At 44.3% G+C, this 16,225-nt stretch overlaps 2 protein-coding genes across 4 annotated transcripts in view; one reads left to right on the forward strand and one right to left on the reverse strand.

Moving 5' to 3' along the window:
• The first annotated feature begins 35 nt into the window (after positions 1-35).
• On the forward strand, positions 36-6,755 carry Ftsj3 (FtsJ RNA 2'-O-methyltransferase 3). The gene is made up of 21 exons (XM_032913546.1): positions 36-333; positions 418-510; positions 679-784; positions 1,248-1,294; positions 1,392-1,471; positions 2,035-2,134; positions 2,220-2,414; positions 2,508-2,623; positions 2,715-2,819; positions 2,899-2,999; positions 3,149-3,229; positions 3,317-3,463; positions 3,552-3,687; positions 4,602-4,780; positions 4,910-5,027; positions 5,097-5,350; positions 5,459-5,544; positions 5,625-5,724; positions 5,808-5,991; positions 6,070-6,164; positions 6,248-6,755. The coding sequence occupies exons 2-21, from the start codon at positions 444-446 to the stop codon at positions 6,438-6,440; spliced, it is 2,490 nt and encodes an 829-aa protein (XP_032769437.1). The 5' UTR covers positions 36-333; positions 418-443; the 3' UTR covers positions 6,441-6,755.
• The window catches only part of Ddx42 (DEAD-box helicase 42), a 31,936-nt gene continuing 22,463 nt past the window's right edge, over positions 6,753-16,225 (reverse strand). For all 3 annotated transcript variants that reach the window (XM_032913544.1, XM_032913543.1, XM_032913542.1), the window contains exons 13-18: positions 15,545-15,642; positions 13,036-13,312; positions 11,770-11,996; positions 9,944-10,054; positions 8,990-9,091; positions 6,753-8,454 (exon numbers count right to left, since the gene is read on the reverse strand). In XM_032913544.1, coding sequence (XP_032769435.1) covers positions 7,780-8,454; positions 8,990-9,091; positions 9,944-10,054; positions 11,770-11,996; positions 13,036-13,312; positions 15,545-15,642 — 1,490 coding nt within the window. In that variant the 3' untranslated portion in view covers positions 6,753-7,779. The remainder of the gene's footprint in view (positions 8,455-8,989; positions 9,092-9,943; positions 10,055-11,769; positions 11,997-13,035; positions 13,313-15,544; positions 15,643-16,225) is intronic.

Genomic DNA, 16,225 nt, shown 5'->3' on the forward strand with positions numbered 1-16,225 from the left:
AGTTCCGGGTCGATGGGCGGGGTGTGTGGTGAGACAATAACAGTGGCTCTAATACAGGCTCTACTGGCGGTTAGTAGGTTTGTAAAGAGATATAGAACTTATGGCGGATGCTTCCTAGAGTCTAGGGTAGTAGTTATTGTACTCTACTTCCTAGCCTCTACTTTTAACTTGCAAGACACGCTGACAAAATTTTTGGCCACACTCAAAATGGCGTAAATCAAGAAGCTAGGAACACAGGAAGCGCGAGCGGAAGCGGAAGTACGATCACTGCCTACATGTGCTACTTCCCTAAGTGTTGAAAACCTGCGGAGTTAAGGGCTATCTAAGGTCTCGGTAAGTGATTGCTTCGCCACCCGAGGAACCGAAGCAAAAATCCAGCGCTCCGAAAGATGTTCTCAACTTTTTCTTTCTCCCCAGAGTGAGTGATACTACCCCATCCCGCCATGGGCAAGAAAGGCAAAGTAGGCAAGAGCCGGCGGGACAAGTTCTATCACTTGGCCAAGGAGACCGGTGAGTGGGTTTGCGCTGCGTGAATAACATATCAGCCTTTACGCTTTTTCTAATATTGTGTTCCTTTTCCTTCGGAGGAGGGTGATGGGTTTGTGAGGCTGTGGAAGTCCTCTTAGAAAAGGCATCCGTTGACGTTATTGGTTTATACATCCACTCCTTATGGTCCAGGTTATCGTTCGCGTTCTGCCTTCAAACTGATCCAGCTCAATCGCCGCTTTCAGTTCCTTCAGAAAGCCCGGGCCTTGCTGGACCTGTGTGCTGCACCTGGAGGATGGTAATATTTGGTTGGCAGGGGCTGCTTGTGATGATACGTCCCTGGCACTGGCTGGCTTTGAGTTGCTTTGGGGGAGGATGGAAATCCGATTATACAATTCAGATTAAATATTCCATAGCATGTGTCTCTCCTAAATTTTGGAAGTCAGCGTCATTCTTTTTTCCCCTCTCGTGGGACTGAACCTAAGGACTTATTCATGCTAGGTAGCCGCTCCACCACCGAGTTATATCTCCAATCTGCTTTCTTTTCATTGAGACAGGGACTCTCAGAAATTGCCCAGGCTGGCCTTGAACGTTTGGCCTTGGTAGCTGGTAATGCAGCCCTGCGTTTCTACGCCCAGCAGCTTGCTTCTTGAATGTGTGCATAGACAATTTGGCCAAGACACTTAACAAGTACCCCTTAAAGGGGCTGAGAAATCACATTGCCAAGGGATGAAAGGTATTTAAACCTGTCTTTTCCACAGGCTGCAGGTGGCTGCCAAGTTTATGCCTGTATCCAGTCTTATTGTAGGTGAGTGACTCTTGGGTATTTGAGGGGGAGGGGTGGGAGAGGTATTAAATTTGTCCTACATCTCCCTCCACCTTGTAATACACTTAACATCTTAAAGGAGTGGACCTGGTTCCAATCAAGCCTCTCCCCAATGTGGTGACTCTCCAGGAAGATATTACAACAGAACGCTGTAGGCAGGTAATAAGATCTCTCCTTCATTCCCTCTTATGTGCTGGCGCCCTTGCCTCCTGAAAGTGAAACATTTCCCAATTTACCATGGTTTCAAGTACATGGCTAAAGAGACCGTGACAATCCTGGTCACCTTTCCATCTTTACCTGTTTTTTGTTTCCCCTTTTTCCCTTGAGATAGAGCCTTGCTGGGTACTTTGGGATAGTTTCTAACTATGTAGCCCACATTTATGTGGAGCTGAGTCCATGGCCTAGTTTAGCCTTGATCTTTCAGTCTGTCTGCCTCTTGAATACTGGGTTCCACGTGCCACCAAGCCTGGCATGGATAGTGCTGTGAACGGGTGGAAGACTCTTTGTTCAGTAAAGTTCTTTCCAGTGAACCAATTCTAAGCTTGGCAAAGATAGGTTGTGTTGTTGTTGTTGTTGTTGTTGTTGTTGTTGTTGTATGCCTAGTACCTGGCACCGTGATGCCAATGGTGGGCACTCACTCTGACTAGACGGATGACTGAATCAGAATTCTGTTCTTAGCAATCATTGTGTTTCCATTGCTACAAAGCCTTTATTTTCTTTAGGCCCTGAGGAAGGAGCTGAAGACCTGGAAAGTTGATGTTGTGCTCAATGATGGGGCTCCCAATGTGGGGGCTAGTTGGGTCCATGATGCTTACTCACAAGGTACAGGGGACGTGGGCTTGGAGGGGAGGGTGGAGGTGGCGTGCCCTAAGGCTTCAGGGGTTCACTGGCTGTTTCTGCCCTACAGCTCACTTAACTCTGATGGCTCTGCGTTTGGCCTGTGACTTTTTGGCCCGTGGTGGTTGTTTCATCACGAAAGTCTTCCGCTCCCGAGACTATCAGCCTCTGCTGTGGATCTTCCAGCAGCTGTTCCACCGTGTCCAGGCCACCAAGCCCCAGGCCTCTCGTCACGAATCTGCAGAAATCTTTGTAGTCTGCCAAGGTAAGACACAACCCCTTCCTCGTGACACAGCCTTCTAATTATGAAAGCATACCTTTAATCTAGCAGAACCTTTACTCTATCTTCTCATTTTAGGATTCCTGGCTCCGGACAAGGTTGATGCTAAATTCTTCGATCCCAAGTTTGCCTTTAAGGAAGTTGAAGTTCAGGCTAAAACTGTCACTGAGTTGGTGACAAAGAAGAAGCCAAAGGTATTTTTATTGTTATTATTTTGAGAAACTGGGAGAACTTGATATCTAAGAATCGACTGTCTAGTAATCATCTTTTATTTCCCTTCCTAAGGCTGAAGGCTATGCTGAAGGTGACCTCACTCTGTATCACCGAACCTCAGTCACTGACTTCTTGCGAGCTGCCAATCCTGTTGACTTCCTCTCCAAGGCCAGCGAAGTGAGTTCCCAGATTGAGAGTCTATAGGAGGCCCAGAAACAAGGCCAGAACAACATCCCATTCTTTCCCTCACAAACAGATCTCAATAGACGACGAAGAGTTGGCACAGCACCCAGCTACCACTGAAGATATCAGAGCATGCTGTCAGGACATCAAAGTGCTGGGGCGCAAGGAACTTAGGTACACAGGAATAAGGGCAACATTATGTTGGACTCTGGGGACCAGGCTTGTGTTAAGTTTATGGCTGAAGCCTGAACTCTGGCGTGTGGACTTTAAGAAGACACAAAGATGGAGAAAGTAAGATAACAGTAATAGTATTTCTTGGGCAGGTCTCTACTGAATTGGAGAACAAAGCTTCGGCGATACGTGGCCAAGAAGCTGAAAGAGCAAGCCAAGGCACTGGACATCAGGTAAGGAGGAGGTGACCAGGGCTAGGGATGGCTGGGTATCGGACCACTGTCTGGGAAAATAAGCGAATCTTTGAACTGGTTTGTCAGCCTCAGCTCGGAAGAAGAAGGTGATGAAGAAGAGTCAGCAGCTGAGACAAAGCAGGCTTCAGAGGAGGAAGAGGAGAAAGAGGAGGAAGAGCAGCTTAACCGGACTCTGGCAGAGATGAAAGCCCAAGAAGTGGCAGAACTGAAGAGGTGAGGGGTCTGAGGACGAGTGTGTGGAGAGGGTAAAGGACACTCAGTTTTGGAGATAAGCAGGTTAAATCCCTCAACTGTTGTTCAGGAAGAAGAAGAAATTGCTTCGTGAGCAGAGGAAGCAGCGGGAGCGTGTAGAGCTGAAGATGGATCTGCCTGGGGTCTCCATTGCAGATGAGGGGGAGACAGGCATGTTCTCCCTTCGAACCATCCGTGGCCAGCAGGTATGGGAGGGCTGGGCGATCAGTTGGAGGGCTTGGAGGTGTGGGGGGGTAGTGGGTTAAATGTATTGAGGGATCATGGGGTTTGGTTGTTATGCTCCCCTATAAATTAGGAGAATCCTAGAGGAGAAAATGAGTAGTACCCTGTGGCTCCAAAATGATAGAAACACGTCTGATAGGATGAGATCACGAAGATCTGTAAGCTAGAGTATTAACCAAGAGTTCACATTACAGTAGATGACGTTGTAGTGCCTGGGTCACCAAGGAGGCACAATTGACTCCCCTTCGCTGGGTCTAATGAGCGCCTTGATTTGGGCTGCTGAAGAACATGCCTTTTACAGTTAAAGCCGTCTCACAGCAAAATGAGCTTTTGTGGTGAAATAGCCTGGTCACCTGTATGACACAGGAGAGGCAACAGAGCAGGAACAGTTTAGTGTCAGCCCCTTCAGTTATGTAACATAGTCTGTTTTCCTCATTTGCTAAGTAAGAATACACCATATCCACTCAAAAGTTTTATGGAGAGTTGAAAAAAATGGTTGAGTATTATCCCCAGAGTGTTGTGATACTCAGTAGCAGCTCTGTCACCGTGGGAGTAGGTTAGAGTTCTAAGGGTGGTTGAAGTCAGCCGATTGAGTTTGATGCATGCTGCCTAGTGCTCCTTCACTCAGGTTCAGCATACAGATGTGAGTTCTGTATGTCAAGTGGCTTTTGAGACTTTTTTTGTAAACTGGTCAGTATGTAGATCAGCGCCCTGATGTTTTAGACAGGCTGGTACTTCCTAGGTCCCAGCTGCTGTGTGAGAACTAGTATTTGCCAGTGTTCTTTCTTGATGTTGCTGAGAAGGATCTAAGTTAACGAGCATGGGAAGATGCACCATGTTGCCTGTAAGAACTGAATTTATCCCTGTTGACCTTCAGTTGTTAGAGGAAGTAACACAAGGAGACATGAATGCTGCAGACACCTTTCTGTCTGATTTGCCAAGGGATGACATCTATGTGTCAGATGCTGAGGACGATGATACTTCTCTGGAAAGTGACCTAGATCCAGAAGAGTTGGCAGGAGTCAGGACACACTCGGATCAGAAGGAGCAGAAGCGGTAAGGGCTCTCTGAGGGGAAGTGCTGCCCTCCGAGACAGAATTATGTGGGCATGGACAGACAGAGGCAGGCCTCAAAGGTTGTTTGGGTTTCTTGAATTTGACCTTTTTCCCCCCTCACTTTTCACAGCTTGCAGTTTGCTCAAGTAGATGACAGCAAAGAGGAAGAAGGAGAGAATCCATTGCTGGTACCACTAGAAGAAAAGGCAGTGCTGCAGGAAGAGCAAGCTAGCCTGTGGTTCTCCAAGGTAGAGCTAGGGAGACCAATGGGATGGGCCTTCTCTGGCAGAGGGGATGCTGAGGTTTTCCTGTCATAGGACGGCTTCAGTGGGATAGAGGATGATGCTGACGAAGCCCTGGAGATCAGTCAGGCACAGCTGCTGTACAAGAGCCGTCAGAAGGAGCAGCAGCCAACAGATCCACCTCCGCCACCTACTAACTTGAAGACTGAGAAGAAATCTTCCCAGTGCCAGAATGAGGTCCCTAAGGAGACAGAGGCTATCACTGACACTGGAGGGGAGGACAGAGACAGCTCGGACAGTGACAGCAGCAGTAGTGAGGATGAAGACGAGTGAGTGGATGCAGCTGATGGGTTTCTGTGCATTGCATTAGGCAGTTTTAAATGGTGGAGTATTACCTTGCAGGGGGGTAGAATAAGCACAATCTGTCTCTTCCACAGTTGGAAAGTATCCCGTGGTAAGAAGCGAAGCCGTGGTTCTAAGGCAGACGAGGATGGGTTTGAGGTAGTGCCTATTGAGGACCCAGGTAAGAAGTATGGAGAGAGGAACCCGTGTAAGTTGCAGCAGTGAAAATTGGGCGCTTTGACTTTTGTCTTTCCTCTCTAGTGAAATATCGAATTCTGGACCCTGAAGGCCTTGCTCTAGGTGCTGTTATTGCCTCTTCCAAAAAGGCAAAGAGAGACCTTATAGATAACTCATTCAACCGGTAAGGGGCCAGAACACTCAGGTGCAGTGGACTCAGGCCAGGTAACAACAGGTGATCACTGGCCTGGTATCCTCTCTACTCAGGTATGCTTTTAATGAAGAGGAGGAAGAACTTCCAGAGTGGTTTGTGCAGGAAGAAAAGCAGCATCGGATACGCCAGTTACCTCTTGATAAGAAGGAGGTGGAACATTACCGAAAACGCTGGCGTGAAATCAATGCACGGCCCATCAAGAAAGTAGCTGAGGCCAAGGCCAGAAAGAAACGGAGGGTAAGTGTGTGTTGAGGCTGCCTGTGGTTAGTTGTGGAGAAAGGTATGGAGAAGAAACTAACTGATGCTCCCTCCCAGATGCTGAAGAAGCTGGAGCAGACCAAGAAGAAGGCGGAAGCCGTAGTGAACACAGTGGATATCTCAGAACGGGAAAAGGTGGCACAACTGCGAAGGTGATTTGGCAGAATAGACACAAGGACACTGGGTTAAGTAGTTCTAGAGAGCAGACCTCTTAACCTGTTTCTTTCTTTTATAGTCTCTACAAGAAGGCTGGACTTGGCAAGGAGAAACGCCAGGTCACCTATGTTGTAGCCAAGAAAGGTGTAGGCCGTAAGGTCCGGCGGCCAGCTGGAGTCAGAGGTCATTTCAAGGTAGTGGACTCCAGGATGAAGAAGGACCAGCGAGCACAACAACGAAAAGACCAGAAGAAAAAACACAGGCGAAAGTGAGCAGAGTGGTCGGGAGAGATGACGACCAGGAAGGCGTGGCAGTCTCTCTGGTGATTGGGAGCTGCTGGGCACCCACAGCTCCTCTTTGAAGAATGATTACCATGAAAGGACCAAGGAGGTATTTCTTCATCGTGATAGACTGACAGTCACCCACAATCTTGGTGTGTGATGGAACTTGGGGGAACAATCTCTTATATGCCTTCAGGGGAATTCAGTGTTGCTGGCCTTCGTTGTAGGCCTTATATTAAGCATGTGGTTCCTTCTGAGTCCCACCCCTTTCCAGTATTTTGAATAAAAAGATAATAGAAGAGGTAACTTTTCTGATAGTTTAATAAGCAAGCATTTCCCCACATTTCACATCATGGGCTGTACTGTTCCAAGCCATAATTTAATATGTAGCAACTAACTGTATGGTAGAAACGACAGCCCTCAGGTCCCAGTAGTAAGACATTTACTATCGAGCAAGCAGAGAGGGAATGCACATCTTAAAGAAACCTCACAAAAATCACAAAATTCAAAGTTTGTATATTTCTTTTCCTTTTATAAACAAGATAGAACAAAAATCAGAATCATTTCAGCAAAAGACTTTTTCTACTATTAGGGCAAGTTAAAAAAAAAAAACAAAACAATGAAATAGACACTTTGAAAGCTACTGTTGGGGTTGGTTTGAAACGGTAAATTTAGCAGTACTCCAGGCCTGGATAATCCTGGAATCCCTCCAAGATGATCATTCCTTCAGTCCTAATGGCTTAGGATTTCAAAGCCTGTGTGTGTCTGTCTGGAAGGCTGTCTTTCCCTACATGTCTCAGGGCTGGAAACAAAGTCTGGGGAAGCTGAGTTATCAGGTATCTTCCCTGCAAACATCTGAAAGCACCAAACTGCTCCCAAGCAGCCCTAACAGGTCAAAAGTTGGGTTTGTAGACGCCAACTCCAAAATATGGGACTGCCTGGCCACAGCTAAGAAAAAAAATCCAATTATAGATGTTTATAAGGTGACATTTTAGTAAAAAATATAAGCTATTATAAACCTAGAGTGAGTTTTTGTGCCCTAAAAGGCCCTTCCTTTCTCCCTAAGCATTTCCTACTTACCCCTCCTTAAACTCACCCAGAGCAAACGAAAGCTTCCCAGCCCTCTGCTTTCTAGGGCCAACTCAGGTTCCCAGGAAAACATCTGAATGAACACCAGATGAAGGTATAATATCTCCACGCTCCAGTTCTCCACCAAGGGCAGGGGGTCTGCATATCTTGGACCCCAACCCAGCCCTGAGACACCTCATTACCAAAATCTTTCTAAAAATAAAATGAAAGACAACTGACCACGCTGATTTTCACATACCCTCTAACTATCCCATCGGCTTTTCTTGCGTTTGGGTGGCTCTGGAACAGCAAAGCCATCAGGTGTCTTATCTGTCTTGCTGTCCACTTTGTCCATCCTGCTGCTGTCCACCCTGGGGTCCATCCTGTTTTCACGATTAAAGCTTTCTTTCCTGCTTTCTCCATTCCTGCCATCATTTGCACCCCGGCTCTCTCCATGTCTGCTGGCACTTCCTCCATGCCTGGTCTCTCCATGTCGGTGGCCATCCGTATGACGGCTACTGCTTTCTGGGTAACGGTATCCATCTCCATGGCGGCCACCATCTCCATGTCGATTGCCACTGTCTCCATGGCTATGACGGCCACCACCCCGGTTCTCAGTATATCTCTCTCTCTTCCCATTGCCACCCCCAATCCCTTCACGGCTGTTACTCCCTGAAGCTGTGTTGTTGACTCCTTGGGCTCCAATAGAAGGGTAGGTCACTGGGGCACTACTGATATTCCCAGAATTGTTGAAGCCTGGGATGTTCTTGGTAGAACTGGTGATGGGATTGTCAGGACTATTATGGCCCTGCTGTGCTGAATTAGTTGGAACAGAATTTAAGCTTCCTGCACTAGTCCATCCACTTGCCCCAGCAGTAGAGGTTCCGGCCTTCTGATTACTTAAACTGGCTGCAACAAAGTGACTCTTGTACTGGGACTGAAAGAAAAAGACACCAGGAATAAGTATACAAGCTTCAGTATACAAACAATGTTACAGATAATTCTTAATGATAAAGTTATAGACACTCTACTTCTCTATCCAGGCATGATACTGTTAAAGCCTGTATATGAAATTCAAGTAAACAGAAGGCTCTAATCTAGCATGAAACTTACAGACTCCGCTCCGAAGGTTTCCTCCCGTTTCCAGGAGTTACTGTTGAATGGGTTTTTTTTTTGTTGTTTGTTTTGTTTTTTGTTTTTTTAAAAAAGATTTATTTATAAGTGTCATAGTGATTTTTGCCTGCAAAACCGTATGTATGCATGTATGGCACATGCATGCCGATACCTGTGCAGGCCACAAGAGGGTGTCAGATTACCTGGAGCTGAACAAAGATGGCTGTAAAATGCTGTGAGTGCTAAGAAAACAAACCTGGATCCTCTGAAAGAATACAAGTTCTCTTATCTACTGAACCATCTCTCTAGCCCCCTCCCTCTTGAAAGCTTTTAAAACAGGATATTTATTTATTTCAGACCTGGAAAGCTGCTTTCATTGCTGTCAGCCTATCTCCCATGGCTCCTGTGGAGGGCTTGTAGGCTTCATAATTGCTCATTACGTTGTTGTTATTTCCTCGGTCCTAAAAAAGCAAGCATACCTATTAGAGAAGCAACTGCAGCACAGTCCTGTCATCGTAATATGGGGAATACTATTTTCCAATGATGCCAAATTACCACCAACACTCCATCCAGGCATACTGACAGCTTTGTCCCTGGCTTTAAGAACCTCTATGACAATGGACAGGCCAGCCAGTGAGTGCATGTGTGCTTTATGTGATTTGTGAGACCATTTATATCTTCTCAAATTCTTATGGCCAAAGTTTTCAGTGTAGAGACCTTTTCTGAGTATAATTCTAGCTAAGTGACCCTCTTAGTTAATGTTTCCCAAGTAACAGATTCTAGGCCAGTATAGAAAGGCTTTTGAAATCAGATTACCGCAAGCAGGGCATGCTTTTACTCCCAGCACCTAGGAGGTGGAGGTGGAAGTGGAGGCAGAGGCAGTTCTGAGGCTATCCTGGTCTACAGAGCAAGTTCCAGGATGACCAAGGCCTGTCTCTAAAATTAACTAATCAACCAACCAAAAAGGCCAAAACAACAGTAACAAAAAAACCCCACACCATATCATACCAAACCAATCATTTGGTGCAAAATTATATACATATATAACCAGCTGGGTCCCATGTCAGTAGGACATTGCAATTTGAGATCTATTATGCTAGACTAACTTGCTGAGCAAGCCTACTTAGTCAAGCACACACACTTCGCCCACAGCAGTTTCACTGTGAGGAACAGCACCACACTGACTCATGACACATTGCATGCGCATCCCTGAACCACAGGATTTGGGATTCGTGAGGCTTTCAGGTACACCGACTCAGCATAGGTTAAGACATAGGACCTTTTCCCATAGTACTGTTGTACTCTGAACTCACCGAATTCTCAGAGCCCAGCCCAGGCCGCTCTCTATAGCCCAAGCCTCCTCCACCGATGTTCAGCTTTTTGCCTTTCCCTCCTTTGAAGCGTGACTTCCGAAACCAGGCGTTCTGCAAAAAACACAGTTCAAGGTTAAACCCAAGAAGAGAAGCAGACACGGTCACAAAATTAGGAAGGAGGAGCTTCTTGGTTCATCTTTAGCTGATCTTTTTCTGATGAGAGGAACCTTTTGAAACCACAGATGACTCTGAAATTTCTGTACTTTCTCCTACCACTTCCTAAAGACTGGGATGAGAAGGATTTGCCACCATGCACAGTTTACATGGCAACAGGGATTAAATCTAGGGCTTCAAGGGCACCAGGCGAGCACTGTAAACAACAAGCCACATCCCCAACTCCAATATGTCTTCTTTTCGGTAGCTTGACACACCAAATTTATCAGTGTGCCTTATCTAAGTGCTTATCTAAGGTGTGCCTTAGTTCCTTCTTCTGGAGCTCCTGGAAGTACAGAGAGTAATAAACATAAAACGTAAAATAACTGTTTTACATCGGCCATGTCTAACTTTAGAGGAAAATGATTTATATTTCCTTTTTAAAAAAATGATCTTTTTATTAGTGAATGTGTATCTGTGTGAATTTATTGTCACCAAGTGCATGGGGGTGCATTTGCAGAGGCCAAAGGACATTGAAAGCTGGGATGGGAGTTGCAGGTGGCTGTGAGCCACCTGATGTACACGCTGGGAACAGAACCAGGGCCTCTGCAAGAGCAGTAATTATTTTTTTTTCTTTTTTCTTTTTTTTCAAAGCTGGGGACCGAACCCAGGGCCTTGCGCTTGCTAGGCTAGTGCTCTACCACTGAGCTAAATCCCCAACCCCAAGAGCAGTAATTATTTTTAACCACTGAGCCATCTCTTCAGCCCTGTATTTTATTCCATAGCCTAGGGGTTCTCAACCTTCTTAATGCTTGAACCCTTTAATACAATTAGTTCATTATGTTGGGGTGACCACTAGGGTTACACACCAGAGTATTCCCAACAGTCCAGCTGTGCTACATACAGCGAAAACAGCAAAACAGCCTGGCCTGAGCAAAACACTTCACTACCAGAACCCGTCTTGAGGAACAGGCAATAGAATGTATACCTAGTCCACAGACCCTGAGTTTAATCTCTAGCCTTGCAATAAAAAACAATTTGTCCTGAATCCACTTGTTATTTGAGAACTTCGAGGAATAAGTGATTCAAGGTATAATTTGGCATAGTATTCTACTTAGTTCAGAATAGAGTATATCTGGAAGTGGACAATCAGTATGGTCGGATGTGAAATGTCAGTATGTCAGAAATGCTTAAAGTCCACTATCACAGAGGCAGGGGGTGTAGTTCAATAGTAGAGCACTTGCCTAGCAAGCATAAAAAACCTCGATTTAATCACTAGTAGCAAAAACAAAAAACAAATAAACAATCACCACACAATTGTTTCCTTAATAAACACACAAATATTTTTAGCCCTCAAAAAGAGAAGCCTGGGGGAAAGGAATGGGCAAGAATAGTGGGCATCTTCTGAGATTAAACGTACTCATAAGTGTGCTATGGACTAAGCAAGGAGAAACCAAAGAATAGATTTTACCTAAAGAAAGGAGCAGCTTTTCAACAGAAAGTACAGAGAGAACATACACATGAATTGTGACATCCCATGGTACCAGTCTACATAGTAACCAGCCCTTTCTGGCCATTTTCCTTCAAGCTCCTCTGTTACCTCCCTCTCTTACCTGATAAACTTTCTTATTCGGCTGTATTATTCCTATTAACTTTAAGTGCCTAACCCTTACCTGCATTGCGAGATCTAAGAGTTCCTTAGAAACATGTTGGTTGGCTCCTTCCAGGTTCCGTACAAGGTCACCAGCAAAATTGCTGTCCTTTGGGGTCAGTAAGGTATAGGCTACACCCTTCTCACCAGCTCTTCCTGTTCGGCCAATCCTATGAGTATGGGTATCAATGTCTCGTGCAACATCATAGTTAATGACTGTCTTAATTGAAGGAATATCCAGACCACGGGCTGAAATAGAAAGTATTGAGATTCTTTTACTTTTATCTATATTTAAGAAAAAAAAAAAAAATGAATTAACTAGAAATGCTAGATTTATAGATTGTGCATTTCCCATATCTAGGCAAGCTCATGGATATGAAGCCAAGAATAAATAGTAGTTCACTCTGTTGGGAGTAACATGAATATTAAAAAAATCCTGTGAATAATTTTACTGGAATCACACCTGCAATCCCAATACTTGAAAGATGCAGGCAGGATTGGAGTTCAAGGTCACTTGAGCTATCATAAGAATTCATCTCAAAAATACAAACCAGGCAGGGTGCTGCACACCCTCAGTCCCAGTGCTCAGGGGGGCAGAGGCGGGTGAATCTCTTGAGTTTGAGGCCAGCCTGGTCTACAGAGTGAGTTCCAGGACAGCAAGGGCTACATAGAGAAATCCTGTCTTGAAAAGTAAAACGAAACAAAACAAAACAAAAACAAAAACCACCAAAACAAACCCCCAAACAAACAAACCAAAATAAGCCCCCCCAAACCCCATACATTAGTCCTCTAAGGGCTGTAATTCAGTTAGTATTGTGTTTACACGAGGACCTGAGTTCAGTACCCAGAACCTGTGTGTGCATGTGTGTGTGTGTGTGTGTGTGTGTGTGTGCGTGTGCGTGTGTGTGGTGTATGCATGTATGTATAGAGGATAGAAAACAACGTGTGGGGTCAGGTTTTCTCGTTCCACCATATCTGAGTCTTGAGTACCAAGCTCAGGCTGCCAGGGCTGGTTAGCAAGTACCCAGTGAACCATCTTGCAGGTCCAAAAGACTAGTTTTTAAGGGCAGCTGCTAACCTTAGCAGAGTAAAGCCAAACTTAAATTACTAACTTAAGATACACATTGCAGTGAACATGAGGGCTTAACTGTTTTCCCCAAGGCATCCTCTGATGACCAAGAACAGTAAGTAAAGGTGGCCACAGAGCCACTGCTCTATATAGGTCTCATTACAGGGAAAGGCAACAGCCATAAAATAAAGGCTCGGGTTATGAAATTTGTACTCTTACCTGCAACGTCAGTGGCCACCAGGACGGGGATGTCTTTTTTCTTAAAATCTAAAATGACCTTGTTTCTTTCACTCTGATCCATGTCCCCATGGAGCAGACCAAGATTATGACCCTCCTGCTTAAGGTTATTGGCCAGTTCTTCAGCGTTGGCTTTCTTGGTAACAAACAAGAGGACGCTCCCGGAAGAAGTAAACTCTACCAGACGCCGAGTGAGCCAGTTCCATTTACTAGGTCCAGAATGGAGAATCTCCACAATCTGTGTTACGTCTTCATTTGCCTAAGAGGAAATAAAACAACCAATCATGACTGGTGCCACAGGAGACGTCAAAGACTAGGTATTATATTTTCTACCTGCATGGGATTACCCTCTTATTTTTGGGGTTTCCTTAAGTATATTAAATACAGCTTAATAGTAAGCTTAAAACTTACTATTCCTTTAAAGCACCTTGCTCACCAACTCCCCCTGGTATGTTCATTTCTAATTTGTATGCCAAAACAATCTGTAATGGCTGTTATATACCTATTTTTATCATCCCCTGGGAAGTACTTTTCAGGGGCCTGCCCGCTCGCTGTCAAACACAATTTATATGTAAGTACATTAACAATTAAGACCCCGACATTTAAAGGTGTTTACCACTCAGAAACTTTAATAATAATCATGAAAAGTTGTAGATATGGTTGACTAATAAATATGTATTTCAATAAAGATCTGTTTCCAACACAAAGAATGGATAACTATTGGAGGTGTTAGATATGCTAATTACACATTACATACATGTATTAAACTGCCACACTGTATCCCCTAAATATTTGTAGTTATGTGTTAAAAACTCTATTGTCCTAGTTGGGTTTTTATCAAATTGACACAAAAGAGGCACCTCCATTGACTAAATTACTGTAGGGAATCTGTGGAGTATTTTCTTAGTTAATTGAGAGGGAGAGCCCAGCCTACTGGAGGTGGTAACAACATCTTGGAATAGGTGGTCCTGGGTTGTATAAGAAAATAGGCTGAGCAAGCCATGGGAGCAGGTCAAGGAACAGTGTTCCTTTCTCCATGGCCTGGGTTTCAGGTCCTGACTTCTCTTCACTCGATTGTACACTAAAATAAACCCTTTCCTTCCCTAGTTGTTTTTGGTCATGGTATTTATCACAGCAACAAAAACCAAGACATTTACATTAAAAAAAAAAAAAAAGTGGGGTTGGAGATTTAGCTCAGTGGTAGAGCTTTTCGCCTAGCGCAAGGCCCTGGGTTCGGTCCCCAGCTCCAAAAAAAAAAAAAAAAAAAAAAAAAAAAAGTAAAAGTTTCTGGCCTCCATGTGCTAAGGAACACGTGTGAAGGTCAAAGAATAATTTACAGAAATCCGTTTTCACCTTTGACCACGTGAAATGAGGATTGAATTCAGGTTTAGAGGCAAGCACAACTGGCTGAGCTATCTACTGGCCCCAAGAAATTAACAACCTTAACTGAATTCCAAATTCCAACTCAGAGAAATCACCACGTGAGGGCATATGCCACCCTGTGTAGTCTGCTTTAACAGTCAGTGAATGTCGGTTCTGTTCTAGTTTCCTGAGGCTTCCAGGAAGATTGTTTCTGAGACAGGGCTTCTCAGTGTGGTATCTCTGGCTGTCCTGGAGCTCACTATGTAGACCAGGTTGGCCACCTGCCTCTGCTGCTTGAGCCGGGATTCAAGAAGTGTGCCACTGCTACCCAGCTCTTTTAAAACTTTAAAACATTAAAAACTTGTGGAAAAAGCCAGCTGGTGTTACACGCCTTTAGTCCCAACACTCAGTAGGCAGAAACAGGGATATTTCTGAGTTCAAGGCCAGTCTGGTCTACACAGTGAGTTCCAGGATAGCCAGAGAGGCTACATAATGAGACCTTGTCTCAAAAAAAAAAAAAAAAAAAAAAAAAAAAAAAAAAAAAATCCCATATACCCTTCTATGAATCATCTTGTCTGTGCCCCTCTTGTTTGCACGATTCCCTTAACTTGTATATCTTAAAACAAATCCAGGGGCTGGAGAGATAAATGACTTAGCCTTTAAGAACACTAGCTGCTCTTCCAAAAGTCAGGGGTTCAATTCCCAGCATCCACATGACAGCTCACAACTATCTGTAACTCTAGTTCCAGAGGACCCAATACTGTCACACACATACAAGCAGGCAGAACACCAACACACGTAAAATAAAAATAAACAAATCATTTTAAAAATAGTAAAAAAAAAAAAACGAAATCTAACCAAGCTGCTTCATACTTAAGTGTAACGCTGTAATTCTTAAGTCACTCCTGAAGAGCCGGTACAGCAGAGCCTGCTTTTACGCCCAGCGCTTGGGAGGCAGAGTGCTTATCTACAGAGCTAGTTCCAGGGCATCAGGGCTATAGAGAAATCCTATCTCAAAGCAAAGCAAAAACCAAGACACCAACAACAAAGCAATCATTCCTTAAGAACTAAACTCCACGTCCTTATGAGAAATCAATCCCAGGACCCGCCCCGCCTTCTGCAGGATTACCTCTCCGATGTCTCCTTGTACCACTCGGATAGGATCAATCAAGATGTCTCTGGCTAATTTTTCAATCTTTTTCCGAAAAGTTGCACTGAATAAGAGAGCTAAAAAAGATAAAGCAAATTCTGTTAAAAATAATTTTTTACTGAATTCATTCTTTAAGCTTCTGTAATGTAACTGATTCACTAAATAAAAATGATTTAACTTCATTTTCAATCAAGAAATGAATGAGTTGCCATAATAGTTTAAGAAAAGACTTAACTTTGAATCAGATTTATACTGCAGGAAATTATTTAAATTCAGTCTTAGCCCCAATAAAAAGTGAACAGTGTGCTGGGCCTGGTGTCATGAACCAATAATCCCAGCTATTTGGAGGAGGAAGCATGAAGGAGTACTGCAAGTTTACAGCCGACTGGGCTATAGTGAGTTCAAGGACAGCCTAGTCATCTTAGCAAGACTCTACCTAAAAAACAAGGTTAAAAAGGAGGTTGGATATACATATACAGCTCAGAGAGGTAGAGTGTTTGTCTAACATACATGAAGCCATAGGTTCGATACCAGAGGCAACAACAAAACATGTGTTACACCTGATGATGTCTAAGGTCTTTTCTAGGTCAAATAAATGTCATTAACTCTCTTCTTTGCAGCACTCGTCAGTACATAAATAGCAATTTTTCTCCTATAGCT

The sequence above is a fragment of the Rattus rattus genome, chromosome 9 (assembly GCF_011064425.1).
Source record: "Rattus rattus isolate New Zealand chromosome 9, Rrattus_CSIRO_v1, whole genome shotgun sequence".
Taxonomy (NCBI): Eukaryota; Metazoa; Chordata; class Mammalia; order Rodentia; family Muridae; genus Rattus; species Rattus rattus.

Bases quoted from the DNA above. Each gene is read 5' to 3' on its own strand.
- Ftsj3 (XM_032913546.1), top strand. From the start codon at position 444: ATGGGCAAGAAAGGCAAAGTAGGCAAGAGCCGGCGGGACAAGTTCTAT. The intron at 3,000-3,148 runs GTACACAGGAAT...TTTCTTGGGCAG, and splicing joins CTGGGGCGCAAGGAACTTAG to GTCTCTACTGAATTGGAGAA. The intron at 6,165-6,247 runs GTGATTTGGCAG...TTTCTTTTATAG, and splicing joins AAGGTGGCACAACTGCGAAG to TCTCTACAAGAAGGCTGGAC.